This window comes from Nylanderia fulva, unplaced genomic scaffold (assembly GCF_048542155.1).
Source record: "Nylanderia fulva isolate GAGA-0341 unplaced genomic scaffold, ASM4854215v1 Scaffold32, whole genome shotgun sequence".
Lineage (NCBI taxonomy): Eukaryota > Metazoa > Arthropoda > Insecta > Hymenoptera > Formicidae > Nylanderia > Nylanderia fulva.
Window position 1 is genome coordinate 1115808 of NW_028190390.1, and position 22081 is coordinate 1137888.

General features: G+C 30.6%; 1 protein-coding gene and 1 long non-coding RNA gene across 5 annotated transcripts; both read right to left on the reverse strand.

Moving 5' to 3' along the window:
- Nucleotides 1-5938: 5938 nt before the first annotated feature.
- Nucleotides 5939-9813, reverse strand: LOC114945575 (uncharacterized). The gene is made up of 3 exons (XM_029321830.2): nucleotides 9610-9813; nucleotides 7055-7231; nucleotides 5939-6191 (listed from the first exon to the last, which is right to left on the reverse strand). The coding sequence occupies exons 1-3, from the start codon at nucleotides 9811-9813 to the stop codon at nucleotides 5976-5978; spliced, it is 597 nt and encodes a 198-aa protein (XP_029177663.1). The 3' UTR covers nucleotides 5939-5975.
- Nucleotides 9814-13587: 3774 nt separating this feature from the next.
- Nucleotides 13588-18763, reverse strand: LOC114945577 (uncharacterized). 4 transcript variants are annotated; one of them, XR_003822431.2, is made up of 6 exons: nucleotides 17588-17602; nucleotides 17400-17500; nucleotides 16264-16665; nucleotides 15468-15658; nucleotides 14843-15067; nucleotides 13588-14508 (listed from the first exon to the last, which is right to left on the reverse strand). It is a non-coding gene; the product is annotated as an uncharacterized LOC114945577 (long non-coding RNA). The 4 variants fall into 4 exon arrangements; XR_003822429.2 differs by lacking the exons at nucleotides 17400-17500; nucleotides 17588-17602 and adding an exon at nucleotides 18455-18763; XR_003822430.2 differs by lacking the exons at nucleotides 17400-17500; nucleotides 17588-17602 and adding an exon at nucleotides 17303-17373.
- Nucleotides 18764-22081: the final 3318 nt, after the last annotated feature.

The following is a 22081-nucleotide window of genomic DNA, read 5'->3' on the forward strand; positions in this document are numbered from 1 at the left end:
ACATTTGTAAATTTTTCTACCGCTGATATGAGTTTTCTGTATTCCCGTAAACGTCGGATAACTCTACGAGATTATCAAATATTCTCAAGCGTTTTCATCGAAATACTCTTATCCCGGATGACGTATGTGTGTGTATGTATGTGTATGCGCGTGTAAATATATACATAGTTTAACGGGTTCTTTATCGAATCGTTATTCGCGATTTCGTTTGATTCGCGACGAGAGAAGAGAGAAAGAAAGAGAAAGAGGGACGGAAGACGATAAAATGACGTCCACGAATTTCTGTGCACGCGTGAAGGGAGCTTCACTTATGTAAGGGTGTTTGCAAAAAAAAAATTGGTCTTCCCCGTGTGACACTTGAAGAAGAAAAAGGTCGTGAAACTTTTCACGCGCGAGAACGTAACTAACGAACACGAAAAGCGTATCTCTATAATGGAAATGATGTAATACGAACTTTGTGTGCTCGTGAAAAGTTCTCTCGCGTCGAGAAAATGATCGATAGATACTCCTGTAATGTGTATAAACAAACGAACGAAGGAAAAAAAAACGAAAGAAAACACGGAAAAAAAATAAGAGCGAGGAATCGGCGCCAGGAATTCATATTTTCGATGTGTAAACAAAAAAAACAAACGATAACGATCAAGTATCATACACACACATACATATATATTCACATACAGGGTTTTCTAAAATTAATAGCAAACCTTTTAATGGCAGATTCCTGGGATCATTTGGAGACGATTTTTCCTCAGCGAAAATATCGAGAAAAGCCATCATTTTTTGCATGTTCCCAATTTTTGCCATGATGTATTAAGCTAATCTAAGTTTCAGTCCTGTTTTATCGACAAAATATGAGATCAGATTCAGCTATAAATCTATTTATTGGCAAAAAATAATTATGAATTCTTTTTCTTCGTAATTCTGCAACCTAGATATATATTCTTATAGAAATTTATCACTAGTAAGTCCAAATAATTATTTATTTTGAGTACTTAAATTACTGATATGCAGCAATTTAAGTACTCGAAATAAGTGATTATTTACTAGTGATAAATTTCTATAAGGATATAAGACCATACAGATTGATCAATCTTTTCCTGTACAAATTAAAGTATTAATATTAACAAATGTGGAAATGCTCTAATTTCAGGTAAAAAAACAATCTGTATAGCCAATAAATAGATTTATAGGTTATCTAATCTCAGATTTTGTCGATAAAACAGGAGTGAAACTCAAGAATGTTTAGGACCACCTTAACCTTTAAATAAAAATTCTATTAAAGTAAACTCTACATGAAATTAATAAAAAGAATGTGATTTTGTTAATAATATTTTATTTCCACAAAACGTAGTTTACGAGAAACCTCTTATTTTCGATCTTTTATAACTCGAAAATTATTGATGTCTCGACATTTTCGTTGAGAAAAAATCGTCTCCAAATGATCCCAGGGATCTGTCATTAACAGGTGTCCTACTAATTCTGGGACACCCTGTATACACACGAGATGATATAATGATTGCTCGTTAGATGATGCGCATCGCTGTATATAATATATATTATTATCACGAGAGAGTCTATATAAGAGATAAGTTGAACGTTCAAGATGATTATCGAGCGCCTCCTCTCTTAATTTAATTAATGTTACACTTCGAAGAAGATTTATGTCGTTGAAATTGTTTCGCGCTCGATGGCTCGCGATTTTACAAGGATCTTTTCATTTCCGTCCCCCTTTTCGCCCCCCCTATTTTTTTCGACGATGATGCACACATATCTTTTACGTCCGTAAGAGAGAATCTGTTCGATGAATTGTTCCGGAATGAATGAAGTGAGAGAAAGAGAGAGATGTAAAACATATTAAAGCGGACCGAGGAAATTAGAAATAAGACGAAGCACTCTACTGCCTATTCATTTTGTAAAACGGGGAACGTCGGGGATATTAACACATATATATATATATATTTAATACACACCCACCCACACACACACACACACGTGTGTATGTGTGCAAGAAAGATCGCCAAAAGTAGATATCGCAGATCTAACCCGAGAGAGGGCTCTCGGATCGACCCGAGAGAGGGCTCTCAGATCGACGTAACCCGGCCACGCAATCAAGTGCAAAAATATAAAAAAAAAATGGGCGAACAAGGAAATAATAAATAGCGAGTAACAATTGTACATAATCAGTTGTACGTAACGACGCGACACAGAGTCCATGTAAATCGATTTCGACGTCGTCGAACCTCAAGTTCACTGTATAGGTGATTTCATATCAGGCCCCCATTCCCCTCCCCCCTCCCCCCACATATCGTTTAACTAAAGTCGTATGTATATACATAACACCATGTTTTGATCTGAATAAACTGTTTAATTGTCCGAATCTCTTGTGTTTATTTATAAAAAGTGTATTTCCTGTTAAAGAATAAGCATCTTTTTTTCTTTGCCGACATTGAAAAATGTTGAATTAATAAACGGGGAACTCACATTAAAAAAAGGAAACGTTTCGTTTTTTTAATGTGAGTTCCCCGTTTATTAATTCTTTTGTGTAAAAATAATTTTGTGATATTTTAATTACGTGTAGAAATTGCGCTGTAATTTTGTGATATTTTAATGAATTTTGTGATATATTTATATTACACATGTAAATATTAATCCCTTTGTTTACGTTCAAAAGAACACGCTTCGTTGCCAGAAAAATTTCTTTTATGTCAAAATTTCTCCTCGAATGATCTATTACAAAAATGCGAATATTAGATTTAATCAGTGCTTAGATAATTTTAAAATTAGCTAGAAAAAGATGATATAAAAATATATAAATTTATCTTAAATAAGATGAAAATAATTTCGTTTTAAATATACCTAGATAAAAATAAAATTATATGACGATTCATCTAGATAATATTTTTATTTATACGTTTTTATCGTTTACTGATTAAGTATTTTTATATGCTATGATCTTAAAATTATCTAACTATTATTCTAAATAATTTAGAAAAGAAGATTATCTATAGGATTTTATTTAGCTAACAGCACTGAATTTAATGATGACAGAATATTGAAATTTTGGCGCGAAAAATAGAGAAACAGCAGATGCAAAACATTGAACAACGAGACGTCTCGGAAAAAAGATACATGATCTTCCGGAAACTTTGTTAAAGAACACTAAAGAAAAGAAAAAGCTTTTATTTTTTGACGAGAAATACAGGGTGCATTTCACCTATATAGGGATATCCTCAGGAGAGAGAGAGAGAGAGAGAGAGAGAGAAGAGGAGAGCACACTTATAAAGTAAAATAGGCGCCTTGACAAACGACGCTCACGTGCCGCAAAAAGATAGACGCGCCTGAAAAATGGGGGCCGAAACTTCCTTCCGGTTCGACGAAAAAGGAATACTCAGCACGTGAGGAGTCAACCCTCGGAGCGACGGCTTTGAGAAATTCCTGCTGCGGCGCCCTGAAGAGGAGAAGACGGTTACACGTAAGTCTTAAGGTTAAGGTATTAAGAACGCGCTAAATGTTCCCTCTTTTATATAACAATATTATATAATTTTATATAAATATAACAAATTGGTATTAGTGAAAAAAATCAGTTAGTATTTTTAAAAATCATCTTTATATATTATATAGAAAATATAGATAATATATAAAAAATTAGTAAAAAAGCTTATAAAAATATTATATTATATATATTGTATATATGAAACAAAATAACATATTTTTAAAGAAATATCTCAGTTTTTGATTTCAAGTGTCTTATTTATTTTGTATGGATTTATCATGTCTTAAGAATAAAAAAGCATGATATATAAATTTAAATTTTTGAATATTAGTTATATTTTTTTACACCAAATATATGTGAGATCTTCTAAAAATATATAAAACAAGTTATAATAAATATATTTTGCAAATCTATGCACGATTAATTACTGATTTTTCAATGAAATCTCACTAGGACATAAACTGGAGGAGCAAACTGTGAGTGATTTCACTGAAAATCCGCGAAACTTAATGATTTTGGATAAAATTTTGTTTCACTATTTTAATGAATGGTATTTTCAATTAGTAAAAAATTTAATTAATAATTTACTTATTAATAAAAGAATAAATATCTTTAATTTTTTGTATATTATTGCTAATTTTTCTTAGTGGGACATGAAATGGAGGAGCAAAGTGTGAGTGTTTCACTGAAAACATTTGAAATATTCACTGAATTTTTGATCAAGAAATTATGCGAATTTTTGATCAAAAGAATCTTTATTATTTTTTAAATTTATCACATCTTAAGAATAAAAAGTACGATATATTATAAATTTGAATTTTTAAATATTAGTTATGTGTTTTATTCTACATATATTGTGTATGGAATAAAAAAATAGGAAAAGCTTTAAAAAATACATTTTGCAAATATTATTGCTAATTTTTCAGTGAAATCTCACTAGGACGTAAGCTGAAGGATCAAACTGTGAGTGTTTTCACTGAAAATCCGCGAAACTCAATAATTTTGAATAAAACCTTATATTTTACTGTTTCAATGAATGGTATTCAATTAATAAAAAAAATTATATATATATATATAATTCACTTATTGATATATTATTTTATTATAATAATTTTTCAATTAACAAGAGAAAAAACATCTTTCATTTTCTATATTATTGTTGATTTTTCTTAGTGAGAAATGGAATAGAGGAACAAAGTGTGAATGTTTCACTGAACTTGCTTGAAATATTCACAGAATTTTTGATCAAAAGACTCGTTTATTTTTTTGCAGCTTTATCATATCTTAAGAAAAAGTACGATAGAATATTAAACAACTGAATTTTTAAATTAGTTATGCGTTTTATTCCAGATACTTTTTTATGTATAGAATCTTTTCCAGAAAATAAAAAACTATATAGAAAAAGAGCTTTAAAAAATACATTTTACAAATATATACAATTAGTGTTGATTTTTCAGTAAAATCTTATTGAAAAATAATGGAGGAGCAAACTGTGAGTGTTTCCACTAAAAATCCGCAAATTTCAATCATTTTGGATGAATCTTGTGTCACTGCTTCAATGAATGACATTTTCAATTAATAACAAATTTAATTAATAATTCTCTTATTAATTATTTTATATAATAGTGAGGCTCTTATTAATTATTTTATATAACAATGCACTTTCAATTAATAAGAGACTAAACATCTTTCATTTTCTGCACAAGTTATATTTCAACGATCCAATTGAACAATATGTATGCGTATATATATATATATATATATATATATATATATTTTTTTTTTTAATGATTCTTTCAACGCATTTATCATTACAGTATACATTACGCTCTACGTGTAAAATGCATATGGGAAAATTTGCGCGTTTGCATTAAAAGCACTGCAGCGAAGAAGAAGGTATAACGTAGCGTCGGGTGTAGTTTTTATTCCGATTTTATTCAAGGTTTTACGGCAATAGACAGACGGACCATAAAAATCGCTTGAGATGCACGCTCCGCGAGCTCCCTTGTGTGCTCTTCGCATAACGGGGGGAAAAAATGGAAAAGATGCCACGCGGAATTTTAATCCTTGCCTTAACGTATTCGCGATGTGTGTATGTGTGCATATATGTGCATGTGGAAGAGCAAAGAGAGGGAAAAAAGAAGCAACCTTATATAAAATATTTTTAATAGCAACCGCGCGACGCGAATCGAGTACGCGAGCTTTGAAGAAATTCCTCTTTGTCTTTTTATCTCACAATAAAAATAATAATTCACATTTGCTTGAAAATTTTACGTAATCTCCAGGATTACGCGAAAGTTTTGTACACTATACCGGAAAAGGTTCTCCGGAGAAGGAAAAATATCGTAATGCGACCCGCGGCGCGATGTAATATCTTAAATATTGACACAATTTGAAGAATCATATCTGCTGCGAGTTTTCTCTCTCTCTCTCTCTCTCTCTCTCTCTCTCTCTCTCTCTCTCTCTCTCTCTCTCTCTCTCGTCAGCTGGTGAGATGCGCCTCGCGTTCTTCCGCCTCTTCCGTTCCTCCGGTTACGTCGTCGCACGGGAATAAGAGATCTCGCAGCTTCCGATGCAGCTCCAACGGTACACCGACGATAATATCCATGCATCTCACCAGAGCGCGATTGTACGCTTCTGACATCGAGTATCTTATTCCCTCCAGATGCGGCAGCTGTACCTGCAGAGCGGTGTTGTGCTTAGATGATTTTAAAATTAGCTAAATAAATTTTCTAGATAATTTTAAAACTGCTTATGTAAACGCAGTTATAAAAAATTTTTATAACTATTCATATTTTTATTTATAAATTTTTATCGCTTACTGCTTAAGGGAATGCTGCCGTAGTTCTGTTTTACCGACTTTAAGTTAGGTTAGGTTCACTTTTGATTGAATATGCAGATTGAAGAATCTTTTGATACAGGCTTTTAATCTCATTTTTATTAGTTCTGTATTATTCTTTCATGTCATCTCTATTGGGAGCGCCATATTTTGTGCACAAATAAACTGCAGAACTTTTGCATTAAATAAGTATTGTTATGAGCTGATGCTAGAGACCGATACAAAAACTGTAATTTTTTAACTTTTATTGTTTTTTATACAAAATTACAGCGCTCCCCGTTTATTATTGTCAGTGCTTTAATTGTGGAGAAGAATTTTTTAATCTATATAGCCAATAAAAAGAAAAACCCTTGAACTCAAAGTCGGTAAAACAGACATAGCATCTTCTTAAGTATCTACTATATAAATATTTTTATATGCTATGATTCTAAACTAAAATTAGCGGAAAATTATTCTATATAATTTAATAAAGATAATACTTTTTTCATCTAAGAGAGAGAGAGGCAAATATAGATGATCCATATTTTTATTATCTATCTAAAGATAAGATGACGTCAAATTTTCATCTAGATGATCATCTATATAATTTATTTAAATAACAGCAAACACTGCTGCCGAGATGCGGATAAAAAGCGTTACGATTCTCTCTCGAAAGAGGGAATTTTAGATTCAAAAAAGAAAGAAAGAAATTTGATATTTACCGGTCGAGCAGTGGAAAAAACTGCGCTTATTATTCTGCAATAGAGATCCTCTGCTTCGCTACTGTCGCCCCAGAGACCCTCCGTGCAGGTCCAATAAACAAGACTGGCGGCGATGGCACCCTTCAGAAAGAACATCGCGATCCCGCAAAGTCGTTGGCCACTCGATAGAGGCGTCTCAACAGGACAGGCTGCGTGAATCTGCATCCAGATTATCTTATTTGAGATTTTTAAGGAAAAAAGCACGAAGGATCTTGTAAATACTCGACTTAGTTCCAGTGTTCATCAACTCCTCTTTAACCCTTCTCAACGAGTCAACGAACAGGTACCTAAAGGCTTCTTAAATGATAAAAAAGAACTTTCCTCTGCCTGAAACAGGTCTTTGTATTAAAAAGTCTCCTGAAATATAATTAAAGGAAAGAATGTTAAGTATCCAGCAGCTGCTGTAAATAAATTATCACAATCCATTGTGTTCAAAACACGCAGTTAATACCTATATATTAATGAAAAAGTGAAGAGTTACATATATATTGATAAAAGGATTAAATAAATACGATTCTTGCTTCGTTTTATTTGACAGTAGCACGCAAGGATCAAACAGAAATAATTCGAACGAAATAACAAAATAAAAAATAATAATCCTTTTGTTTCAATGAATGGGTACCCAAAGCAATTTTATAAATGTCAAAAATATATCTTGGATTTCTTCTCCGCCCGAAACGAAATATAGAGTCCTTGTATTTGGAAATTTCCTAAAATAATTAAATAAACGAATGTTCGATGTCCAGCAGCTGTTATAAATAAATCGTCACAATTCAATATGTCGAAAACACACAATTGGTACCCATACATTGATGAAATGGTGAAAAATCATATATCGATAGAGAGGTTAATACGATCGCACACTTATCGAATCACGATCGAATATCAACGATGACGAAGACAAATACGTCAAGTTTTTCGTTAGCTACACGTCATTGTGCTTGACCTCTCTCCGTTTCCTTTCCCCATTCCAAGAACCTGGATGATGTCCCGAACAGTTAGGTGAGAGCTCGGCGACCGTCCTCCTCCATTAGAGACCCATCGATAGTCGCTGTAGCAGTGTACACCGACTGTCGAGCTAATTCCAGGTAAACGTAACTACGTATCGACTAACCAATTCCGTACAGGTGCTCGAACACCATCATCTCGTTACACGGCGTGTCAATATCGTGCGAGGCTCGACAAGCCACATGATTTAACTCGAAATTGGATGCAATTCACACGGAATATACATGCCCTGTATCCGATACAAGTCAAAAAAATTAGGGGTATTGATGTTCGAATATTTTTACCTTTTAAAACCGACAGAGAAAGAAAGAGAAGGGACAGAATGCTGGTATCTCTTTATTTCTCCAATCGATTTTGTTTCTTCTCTCTTAGGTTTCATTCTAACATTTCCACCTACTTTGATATTTTGAAGATCATCTTCTTTTGAACCTATATTTAATCTAGTTTTGCTGAAAACATTTTTTTTTTAATTCTAGAAAATTGTTCTTTTATTTAAAGTACAAAATAGGACTCAATTTTTGTATAAGTATTTAAATTAAATCCTATTAAAATCCTTTAAAATAAATGTATGATTTAAATATTAAAAAGAACGAAACTTCGATTTGTTTGATTAAGTCTTTTAAAGAATTATCCTATTTCTCATCTCTATATTTCTTAAAAGGAACAAAGGGGTTTATTAAGGAAATAAAATCAAATTGACATTTAATTTCGTATTATACCAAATTTACGCTCTGTGCACAACTAATTAATTTCAAGAAAAATTAAATCTATCTTAAAGGGATGCTGCCGTAGTTCTGTTTTATATTTCAAAATTGGTTAAGTTCACTTTTTATTGAATATACAGATTGAAAAATTCTTTACAATAAAAGTACTGATAATAATGAATGGGGAGCGCTATCCGACTTTTTGCTGTTTTATGCCTCGACATTCCGCGCGCAAATATACATACATAATTAATTCAAGTACGAATCTTTTGATACAGGCTTTTAATATCATTTATATTACTTCTGTATTATTCTTTCATGTCATCTCTATTGACAGCGCCATATTTTGTGCACAAATAAACTGCAGAACTTTTGTATTAAATAAATATTGTTATGAGCTGATGCAATTAAGAGTCCGATACAAAAACTATAATTTTTTAACTCTTATTGTTTTTTTTATACGAAATTACAGCGCTCCCCGTTTATTATTATCAGTACTTTAATTGTGAAGAACGATTTTTCAATTTGTGCAGCCAATAAAAAGAAAAACCCTTGAACTCAAAGTCGATAAAACAGTCATGGTCAGCATTCTCTTAAAAAAATGAAGTTTGGTGGATATTTCCTATTAGTAAAAAGAACTTATTAATTTTTATAAATTATTGTTATAAATTATTATATATTATTATATATTAATATTTCTGTTCTTAATAATACTTAATAATATGTGTTTAATTCTCCTGCATTAATGATGGAACTAGCAACCCCTATCCAATTTTTTATTAAAACTTTTTAACGAATCGGAATAAAATGATTTGTTTCATACACCTTTAGTTTTAGCGGGCACTTTTGTTGCATGTCTTTCCGCGAGCAGACTTTAACAGCCACCGGTCTAGCGATCCAGTAATCGGTTACGCGATCAGAATTGAAGTGTGGATCTGCGTTGACGAGCCTCTGAACTTTCGGCCTCACGCATGTTTTCGGATTTGACAGATTAATGGTCTGCGCGATACACTTAGTCCCTCTCTTCATTTTCGTTACCGTACGAGAATAACGCAGAAAGCGAATTTCGTCTCCCTTTCCTCGACGAACGCACCTTTGCGAATGAAGAATTATGTAACACCAAGTTAAAAATGGAAAAAAATTATATATCGTAATCAAATATTGGAAATAACAAACTCGACTATTTCAATGTTCGTTTCAATTTTCGATGATTTTAGAAAATTTATTTCCATGTAGATTTATTTTTCTTTCTCTCGATTTCTTTCAAAAGAATATAATAGACACTTTAGATGGGTCTTGAAAAAATTAAATTTACACAAGAAGCTACAATAAAATTTTGATTCCAATGAGAATTCTTTAGCTTTATTTTTTTTTTTTTTTTTTTTTTTTTTACTAAAAGTATTTACAGAGGTTTGACAACTGTCTATCTATTATGTACTGCAAATTTATCTGAACGCGATGACATATGGACGACTGACATTTATTGAGATCGATCAGCTTTTGTTTGTATGTTTGTGTGATGCCACTCGCTCAATATATTGACACTCTGTATGTATCAAGAGATATAGTGTCTCTCGCCAAATCACGTACAAACAACAGCTAAATTTGATTATAACTAATTGTACATGTAATTTAACATCTAAGATCTTATAATTTTTTTCGTGTAACTTTTTACGCTAAATCAATTATTTTTGGGCGCAAGAGCTTTTATTTAATAAAAAAACATATCATTATACCTTTACTGCACAATTAATATTTCGTTTCAACAACTTATTCCTAAATATATTAAAAATACAAAATAATACATATATATGTACATAATATAATATAATTATTTGTAATCTAAACTTTTTCACACATTATATAATAATTTAATTATTGTTATAAATTAAAACATAAAACAATCAAAGTAATTCCTAAAAACTAAGTCATAAATGCGATTGTTAAGAAATTTAATACCTGACAACAAATGTACATCTATTAGTATTTCAACAAAAATCAATTTATACAAACTATAATAAATTTATCGGATATGTGTATATTTCTTGTGGTATCAAAATATAACATAATACTCAGAGAGAAAATATTTTTTTAAATTAAATAAATCAAATATAGTAGGCCAACTGAACGAGCAAATAAATAAGGTGTAAAAATTTTTTTATTATTAGTTAAATAATTAAATTAACATTCCGTTACAGAATCGATATAAATTGTAAACGTTTCGACTGCACTACAGTCTTTATCAATACGTAAAAGTTAAATATTAAAATACAAAGTTAAATGTTGAAAATACAAAGTTAGTTAAATATTAAAATATAAAATTAAAACGATTCTTCGCTGTTGACCAATAGATATGCAAGGCGATTGGTCTGAGATGCCAAGTTATGCGACATTTGAACATGCTGCGGATATAATACGCGAATTAAATCAATGTCAGAGAAAATTAAAAAATCTTTCAACTTACATTATCGTTTTAACAAGTCCTTTTTCCCGATATTTCAAGTGTGTGTTGCGAAGTCGAATAATAACAATATAACAGATACTAATAATACTAATACTAATATTAAATATTTTGTCATACCATATATAGAATCAATATCTGAGAAAGTTGCTTCAGCAATAAGAAGACCTGACGTAGTGGTAGGATATCGTTGCATTAAAAAATTGAATGACTTCATAAAAGTTCAAAAGGACAAAAATAATTGCCCCACGAATTCTAACGTTATTTATAAATTGAATTGCAACGATTGTGACGCCACATATGTCGGACAGACAAAAAGACAGTTAGGAACGAGACTTAAAGAACATAAAAATAATATTAAATTAGACTCTGCTAGACATTCGGTTGTCACGGAACACATTCTAAACGAACAACATACATTTGACTGGGACAATATTAAAATTATGGATCATGAAAAGAATTACCATAAAAGACTAATATCTGAAATGATCCACATTAAAGAACAGAAAAATGGAATTAATTTAAATAAAGACACCGAATTGTTAGACACTAGTTATTTTGACATACTTAAAAAATTTGCTGAATCATAATTTAGAAAAAACATTGGTAATAAATAAATACATCACGCTCTCTATTTTGACATTTGGTATTCAGACTTTGCAACACACACTTGAAATATCGGGAAAAAGGACTTGTTAAAACGATAATGTAAGTTGAAAGATTTTTTAATTTTCTCTGACATTGATTTAATTCGCGTATTATATCCGCAGCATGTTCAAATGTCGCATAACTTGGCATCTCAGACCAATCGCCTTGCATATCTATTGGTCAACAGCGAAGAATCGTTTTAATTTTATATTTTAATATTTAACTAACTTTTTGTATTTTTAACATTTAACTTTGTATTTTAATATTTAACTTTTACGTATTGATAAAGACTGTAGTGCAGTCGAAACGTTTACAATTTATATCGATTCTGTAACGGAATGTTAATTTAATTATTTAACTAATAATAAAAAAATTTTTACACCTTATTTATTTGCTCGTTTAGTTGGCCTACTATATTTGATTTATTTAATTTGTTAATTTATACGAGCCTTTCATTAATTAATATTTTTTTAATTTACACTCAAATATTCTAACATACAAAAATAATTATTTATCAATATAATAGAAACACGTCTTTTATATAATAAAATATAAAATTATGCGGTTTTATAATATTTATAAAATTTATAAAATTTCGAGTTTTGTAGATATTTCTTAGAAAACTATATATTCTAATATAATTTAGAAGAGTTAAGAGATTTACCTTGTAAATACCTTATAGCAAAATGTAACATATATTGTATATGCAGAGAAAGCAGAAAGATATATTTGTTGAATTTATACTCAAACATATTCTAACATAGAAAAATAATTATTTATTAATAAAAACATGTCTTTAAAAAGTAATATCTCTCATTCAAAAATCAATTTTGAATTGCTTAATTTTGTTTTCTCTTCTTTGCTTGGCTATAAAATTATTACAATGTTGAAGTGTAAATTTAAAAAAATATCTTTTTTCTCTGGATTATATGCTACATTTTAATATTAAAAGATTATTTACAAGAAAAGGTAAGAATCTTCTCTCGACCGTACTGGCAAATATTATTTATTAAATCACAACGTTTTGACCCTTTTTTGAGTCCTTATCAAGTGATCTAGATATACATAGAGAAGAAATACAGTACAGAGATTAATACAATAAAAAAAAAAAATTATTACTTTACTTAACAATATTACAAAATAATAAAAAGAAGCGAAACATGGTGATGGATGATCTCGAAACACATTGTTTAAGTCAACTTAGTTTCAATGTTATAAAAAATTCATCAATGAGTCAGGAACGTGACAATTACTAATATTCACTATCCATTTACTATAATCTATTTTTCTCAATAGATTCCGAATCCCATAATACTTTCGACTGATATATTCAAATTTGTTTTTTAGACGCAACTTCTCACTCTTATTATATTTATGGAGGATATGCCTATTATGATTAAAAAAACCGACGACGTCTCGATTTTTTTTTTTTTTTAACACGTAGTGACTAAGATTCTTGCTAACTGTTAACATCTATTTATTTCTTGCTTACTTCTGTCAATTTTACATTGTTCATTAAAATTATGGTGAATGTTGTCTGAGGTATGCAGTGAATTTGATTTACTGTATTAATTTATTTTGCATTTACTTTTGGTATGTAACATATTTTTGTATATGAATTGATAATTATTTCTTGCGATAAAATGTATTAAAATTATAATTATTTTTATGTAACTTTTTATAGATTTACTTGAAAAGGACTGCAATGACAGCCGAAACGTTGTATTTTAACTAATTATCTATAATAAATGATTGCCAGTTTGGTCGACTTTTACCATTGAGGAAAGATTTTTATTAATTATTACTGGCGAACCTTAAAGATTATTATCTGTTATAATTTTATTTTTATTTTTACAAGTATGTTTTGCTTCTTTTTATTATTTTGTAATATTGTTAAGTGAAGTAATAATTTTTTTTTATTATATTAATCTCTGTACTGTATTTCTTCTCTATGTATATTTAGATCACTTGATAAGGACTCAAAGAAGGGTCGAAACGTTGTGATTTAATAAATAATATTTGCCAGTACGGTCGAGAGAAGATTCTTACCTTTTTTTAAATTCTGTCTGGCAATTCTCAAATATCTACGTTATTATTTACAAGGTAAATCACCAATTTTCTAGATTATATATGGAAAAATTCCATATAAAAATACAATAGAAATAGATATTTCTTGTGGTATCAAAAAAATTTAGCATATATATTCAGGAGAAAGAGAATAAAAATATTGTTTTAATTTACTCAAACATATTCACTTACAAAAATAATTGTTTATCCATGTAGAACAAAACAAAACATGTCTTTTATAAATAACGCTATATAATTTTATAGCTACGAAAAAAAATGGAAATAGAAAAATGGAAATAGAAAAAATATAAACGAGATTATAAAATAAAACAGCACGATTGTAAAAATGCAATGAGTATTCGATAAGCGAGAATGTTGCGAAGATTCCAAACCCGAGAAGAAAAGTTTCTATTGGCGTCAAAGCATGACATTTTCGGCGAGGCAATGATTTCTCATCAGACTTAAAAGTATCATCGATCTCCAAAGGCTCAGGCAATTTTGCCATAATATCAGATTTGAAAGATTGTTTGCGAAGAAAACAGCGAGATCTGTCATTAATATATATATATTATTTTAGCATGTTATTTTAAAATATGTTGAAATATTTCTAAATTATTTTGCAGATATTAACAATAAATAATAAATACTACTTTTATGCAAATAAATATTGTTTTATGCTTTTAAACTTCAAACATTTATTGTACTAATTGAGAAAATAGTTTTACTCGTGCAAATTATAATTTTCAATAATTTACTAAAATCATCAAAATATGTAAAAACATCTAAATAAAATTTTGTTCATAAATATCTTAAATTTTGCGTATTGTGAGACTTGATTTCAACTAATTCTTAATCTTAGAATATATATAAATACATATGTACCTTTTGTAATTTTGTAAAATTACAGATACATTTAACTCGGAAATGCATCTTTGTACATTCTGTATATGAAGATATAATTCCAGAAGATTATTACTTTCTTGCATTAAATTTAATTCATTCTTGAGCCTGGATATGTTAGAAGACTGTTTCTTATCGGATTTGGAGGAATCATTGATTTTAAAAATTGTGGGCGATTCTGTCATAATATCGGACTTGGAAAGTTGTCTGCGAAAAAAATATAAAAATTTGTTAATATAACATGTTTAACATACGTTTATACTTTAAATTAAATAAAAAAAAGATCCAAATATTTTATTGTATGTTTAACTTATTTCTGAATTATATTGTAGATACTATAACAATAATTATAAATACTGTTCTTTAATTAAATAAGTGACATATTTTGCGTTTCTATTTCAAATAATTAGATTATTGTATATTTTAATAAAAAATTATAGTATTAAGTAATTCAAAATAATAACAATAATATAATGTTATTTTTCACAATTTTTAATATTTTATATAAATAATAAAAAAGCGAATAAAACTTATTAATATAAATATTAATTTTTTGAATAGGCAATATTATGTATGTCTCATATATTTATAATCAAAAAACATATACCTTTTGTGATCTTTCTTCGATATTTTTGTCTGTTTCGAATCCAAATGTGAAACATACATAGTAAATACTTGAGTTGTCTCCAAAGAAGTAGCCTTTGCTTTAAGAATCGTAATTTCTCCTTGGACTAGAAGCAATTATTATTTTTCAAAGCCTCTCATGGCTCTGCCATAGCATCAGATCGGGAAGATTATCTGCGAAGAAGAAACACGAAAATTTGTTAATAATAATATAACACGTTACTTTTTGTAGACATTTATATTTTATTACGTTTATATCTGATCATATAAAATCGGACTTTCGAGAAATTTTTAGTCAACAAATTTACTTGATATTTATTTTGTGCAATAAATGACTAATATTAACGTTAGAAAATGGTCTTGAAAATTGAAATATCACAAAAAACAAATAAATATATAATTGCATTAGGTCACTAATTAAAATAAAACTATGAACAGTTTTCAACTGAGCAATATAAAAAGGCACAATATACATAAAATTTCTAATTATTCTTACTTTAAATATTATTTTCTGAACTTAAATATTTATTTGCGTTATAATCATTGCATTTAATATATCAATATTTTATAAGATAATTTAATTATTATTAAAAAAATTCCATTTCGAAAATCAAAATTCTGTTCTAAATATCAATTTTTACCTATATTTTTAAAATTTTAAAATACAGTTTTAAAATAATATATAAATAATATACAAAATAATATATAAACTAATCTAAAAATTTTATTAGTTTTGATTCTATATTTTTATATTATATTATATACTATATTATTTTTACCTTCTTTTTTAATATACAATTCCAGTCTTGCTCCAATTACATAAGATGCAGATACGTAATTACTAATCCTTAACAATCGCAATTTGGTCTTGCAAACACTATGTGAAATTGAAATCTTATCAGCACGCAATATAATCGAACTATACCTCTCGATGTTCGGATCTCGACTGAAACACGTCGAGTGCCCAGTGCTTTCAATCCCCTTGAAACAGAAATGTCTGCGATGTTTGCTTTTTTTATTATTTCTTCACGATTTCGCCGTGTTGACATGATATGCTTGATAACACGTTCGATCAAATTCAACAGTCTGAATTTATTTGGTCTTTATTTTCACAACACTTTCATATTTCAATTTTGATTCCAATGTTTTCAATATTATATTGTTCACTTTTACGTATAAAGCTGCAAATACGTATATACATTTATTAAAATGTTTTATCATAAAGAAACGTGACACACCATATACGTGAAACACGTGCATAAAACAAATCTTTGACATTTGATTAATTATTAAAAGTGCGTAAAAACATATCATGTAAAAGAAGTGTAAAAGGAAAATGAATTACAAATACTATTATTTAATTAAGTAAATCATGTACTTTACGTTTTTACTTAAAATAATTAAATGTTGCAAAAAAAATTTATTTAGTTGTGTAAATATTATTATGAAAAATTTTAACTTTCAATCATTTAAAATAATGATCCTATAGAATTATTCTAAACAATTCTTTATAATTTACAATTTTTAATTTTTCAATTCTTTTTATATTTTTTTATTTTTCGTATTAATTATTTCTATTTTTCTCTTAATTTGTAATTAAATCTAATATTATTTTTTAATTAACATTTTTTTAAATCTTTTTAATTAGCGCATTTTTTCAATATTATTATTTTTGTGAATTGAAATAACACTATTTCGCAAGTTTCATTTTTTTTTAAAGTCAATTTACATACTCTATAATAAATAAACACAACACATATTGCCAAGTTATAGCTGGATAACTTAAAAATACGGGGGCGCTCATAGTCGATTTTTTACCAAGCAGTGTATATGTGTATGTGCGGGGTGACAAAGAAAAGATGAAAAAGGCGCGAGAACAACGTAACAGATACGGCACGACGCGCACACAAAGGACCTGGAATAATGTATGGCGAATACTCCGTCAACTTTGGTAGGCAAAATCCTGTTTCGGGCCTCCTTCGGGCGTGTCGGCCCCATCCCTCTTCAACAGCGTTCCTGATAAGAGCGAATATATAAAGGAGCCGAGATTGCGAGAGTGAGAGAGAAAGAAGGGAGGGAGGGCTAGTGCTTGATGAAACTCACAATCAGTTTCCGACGAGGTCTTTATATCACTCCTATCTCTCTTTCTCTGTATTTCGTTTACAGGGTACAAAAGCGAGCGATTCCTTATTCATCAACGCCACATTGGAAAGACTCGCGAAAGATTTACATCCCGCGCGATTGCACAGGGTTACATCCTTGTGACGACCCGTGTTCTGGAACAAGTCCTTTGAACACCCTATCACGTGATCGCATCGTGCAATTGTGATCGTGATTCTTAAGGGGATCCTAAATGCAGTTGAATTTCAGTCCTGTTTTATCGACAAATTGTGATGTTAGATTCAACTATAAATCTATTTATTATGGTTATACGGATTGTTTTTTACCTGAAATTAGAGCACTTCCACATTTGTTAATAATAATACTTTAATTTGTACAGGAGAAAGGTTTATCAATCTGTATAGTCTGGTAAAAAACAAGTCGTATAGCCAATAAATAGATTTATAGTTGAATCTAACCTCACATTTTGCCGATAAAACAGGATCCCCTTAATTTATGGAAATATCGCACCTTGTCGATAATTGGAATTTTAAAAATGCCGAAAAAAATAATGGCTATCGCATAACGATAAAAAAAGATTCACGATCGCTCGTCCTCCCTTCTCTTCCACCTCTGAAAGATGGACATTAAGAGAACCATGAAGCGGTCCTGCGATCCTTTAACGAAGCTTCTACGAGCGCCGAGATGGGGGAAAAGGACTTTCGGAAAACTAATTTTCGCGATATTAGTCTTACGGAATTGGTTATTGATGTTCTATTCGTCGATAATGGCGAACGGAAGCGATTCTTTCGCGGAAAGGTCATAAGTCCTTCGAAGAGGGTCAAGGATCTTCCGGGGGAAGGAGGTTACCTTGTCCCTGCTGGCGCTCGTCTTTCTTAAAGGAATTGCTTCTTTAACGGGCGTTAAATCGACTTTGCCGGGACTCTGCTGGTCCTCTTCGCCTTCTTGCGATTGACAGATATTTCGTGGTCTTCGTCCTCGCCTCTTCTTTCTCTCTTTTTTCCATCCTTCCTTCCTTCCTTCCTTCCTTCCTTCCTTCCTTCCTTCCTGTGTCCACCCTTCTCGGGTCCAATTCCTTCTCCTTCGAGTCCACTATCCGCGCATTCTTTTTCGCCACTTTCTCTCACAAAGGCTCCCGGGCATCTCGGTGAGTCTCTCTTTCCGACTGGACGACCTCGCTGGCGACATTCCAAGCAATCTAGCTCCTCGCCGGGGAGAAGAATCTTTCGAAGAAATACACGATAAATTGATAAGTTCGCGGAGAATGCTGGACATGACTATTTTACCGGCAGAATTAATTTGTAATTTTATTTTTTATTGCATTTATAAAATATATTGGTCTCTCTGGATCAATATCCAGGAACTCTTTTTTCAGCTTATTACTTCGATATTTCATACATATTTTACATACACTACCGCGCAAAAGTATCTGCCCACCTAGATAAATTGTGTTTTAATGACTATAAATAAATGACTATAAATAAATATAAATTAATGACTATAAATAAACGACTATTAATGACTATAAATAAATGACTACAATGACTACAATTGTGTTTTTATGACTATAAATAAATGACTATAAATATAAATTAATGACTATAAATTAACGACTATTAATGAGTATAAATAAATGACTACAATTGTGTTTTAATGGCTATAAATAAATGACTATAAATAAATATAAATTAATGACTATAAATAAACGACTATTAATGACTATAAATAAATAACTACAATGAGAATGAATGACTATAATAGACACAATTTAGTTTTCGAGTTTTCTCTTAAAGGATGAGCAAATACTTTTGAGCGGTAGTGTAAATCAGACTTTTTTTTAAGGTCAAACCTCTAAACTCAATTTTAAAGGTTTCCTGTAATTCTTTTACATGCTTTTTCAGCCTCCCTGGATTTATTTTGTACTTACAAACTACATAATTTTAATGTAAAATAAATATTTGTATGAACAGACAGCTTGTCGGAAAACTTTCTTAATTTTTTCTTCTTTTTTCAAAGATATCACCTATGCCTTTATTAACGTAAGTATTTTAATCCCTGAAAAGAATTTTCAATTTAATAAAAGGAATAAAAGATGAACCTAAAATTACAATTAACACTTTGTCGAATATCCATCAGTATCACTTTATAATTCAACAATTTCTGGCGCAAACACCGGAAACGCCGCTGCTCGGGCGATAGCGGCTCCAACCCCCTGCAATTGCAATTTTTTCTCAAAATTCTTATCGTTTAAACCTAATCTTATCGTTTGTCGATATGTTATCATTACATTATACAAATTTTTCTGGCTTATATGAATATCGCGATAAATGTCAGGATGTATATCTTTATAAAGGGTGTTAAAAAATTTTCATGACACAGAAGAGAGCGCAATCATCCTCCGATCGTAATAATTCGGAACTACAGTCGGCTGTTCGTAGAGAAACGCCTGGGGGGCTTTTGGGGGGCGCGATGTATGATTTGGCCGGGTGCCGTAAATCGAGATTAGGACGAAATTTCGGTATCAAGAAAGTGGAATCCAGCCTCGTTCCCCCATATAATCGCTCACCGAGCGACTCGAATTATCGTTTTGCTCCCTCAGCGCCACCTGGACGATCTATCGTTCATCCTCGCGCGTTTAGCCTCGCGACGAACACAGAGAGGCTGAAGAGGAGAGGAGACACGTACGCTTCCTCTGCCTCACAAGCCGGATTCCGCAAAGCGGAGAGCTCTCTCTCCCAGGGGCGAATTAGAATATCCCTCGGAGCGACCCTTCGCTCTCTGGCTCTCTCTCTCTCTCTGTCGGGATAAAGTTGCTGGCAAACGCGACATTATTCCTGGGTCGATTAGACGTCCGACCCCATCGGGAACCTAATAACATCGGCGGCTCTTGGATCCTCCGGGAGATTAACATAAGTGAAATAATACTGACCCCTTTCTCCCTAAATACAGATCGGTCGCCATGTAAAGACATGATCCCGCGCTCGCAGTTAGTCTCAATGAGAGGAGCGATTAATCTTTCGAGGAGAGAGATATTCGTGCAACTTTGTTTCGCACGAGATGACAATAAACTCGCATAAAGTATTATATAATTAATTAAATGTAATTAATAATGTTTTTTTTTCTCTAATAAGATCTTTTATATTAATATTATTTTTATTTTTATTATTAATATTTTTATATTATTATTTTGTATTATTATATTTTGTTTAAGAGAAAAGAGATACTCGTGCATCTTTGTTTCGCACGGAAATGACATGAATCTCGCATAAAGTATAATGTAATTAATAATAACGCATTTTCTTTCTGATAAAGTCTTTCAATTTTTATATAAAGAGAGCGAAAAAACGACAAGAATGTTGTAAATCGCATAAATTTTAATTTGTTGATCAAAATGTAAACAAATGATGAAAACGATTGATGCAATCAAAATGATGAAAATAGTTAAAACAATTAAAATAATATCAAAATAAATTAAGATAAAAATGGACAAAATAATATAAATTATCATAATAATCGAAACAATCAAATCAATTGAAGGTAATGAAAATAATGAGAATAAAATGAGAATCAAAATAATTAAAATTATCGAAAATAATAATTATAATATTATATTATATATTATATAATATATTATATAATATATAATATATTATATTATATAATATAAAATATATAATATTATATAATATATAATATAATATTATATAAACATATATGTATATAATATAATGCAAAAGAAGAATTAATTAATATTGCAAAACCAAAACTTTTTACGCGTAAAAGAAATAAATCTACAAGACGAGACAGAATATAAAGTCTTGTTTCCCCAGAATCAGCGATAAGATGTGGCAGAAAAATCCAATCCGCTCTCACACTTTTGCATCCACCCGACGCAGATTATCGTACACAGCTCGTTGTGCAGTAGTTTGTAACAAGGTATACAGTTGCACAGTTTACGTATGTTATACGTGAAAGAAAATACTTTTCTCCTCTCTCTCTCTCTCAAACTTACACGAGAAAGGTGTGTAACACGTTCGCGACTGACGTAACGACGTTCAAGGGACCAAAGGGCAACAAATTCATGCGCGGAGGCGCGAAACTCTTTCTGTCTGTCTCTTTCTCTCGTTTTCACCCCCTGGTTTTTTTTGCGAGTTACGGTACATTCGCGCGAACGCGAGGAGAGCGAAGGAAAATTTAAAAGTTTTAATGAAGTGCTGCACCCGGGACGCAGCCCTGCATATACGCGGCCATAAGCGCTCCAAGAGGAGAGAGAGAGAGAGAGAGAGAGAGAGGATCGAGGATTATTTTTTTCATAACTGCTCTCGACGCAACGAATGCAGATTTATGAAAACATCATGCACTAGCGCGAACTGGATATTATTAGCAATAATCCCTTCTTCGCGAGTTTGAGAAGTCGCATTATGCGTGATTTATAAATCGGAGATTAGATGTAAGACCTAGATAAGGTCGATGTCA

What these genes read in the sequence shown, in the direction of transcription:
- LOC114945575 (XM_029321830.2), bottom strand. Translation starts at nt 9,813, where the DNA reads ATGAAGAGAGGGACTAAGTGTATCGCGCAGACCATTAATCTGTCAAAT. An exon ending in AGTGCCCGCTAAAACTAAAG is followed by an intron (nt 7,232 to 9,609) that starts GTGTATGAAACA and finishes ATCTGGATGCAG; the next exon opens with ATTCACGCAGCCTGTCCTGT. An exon ending in ATTGCAGAATAATAAGCGCA is followed by an intron (nt 6,192 to 7,054) that starts GTTTTTTCCACT and finishes AAATCATCTAAG; the next exon opens with CACAACACCGCTCTGCAGGT.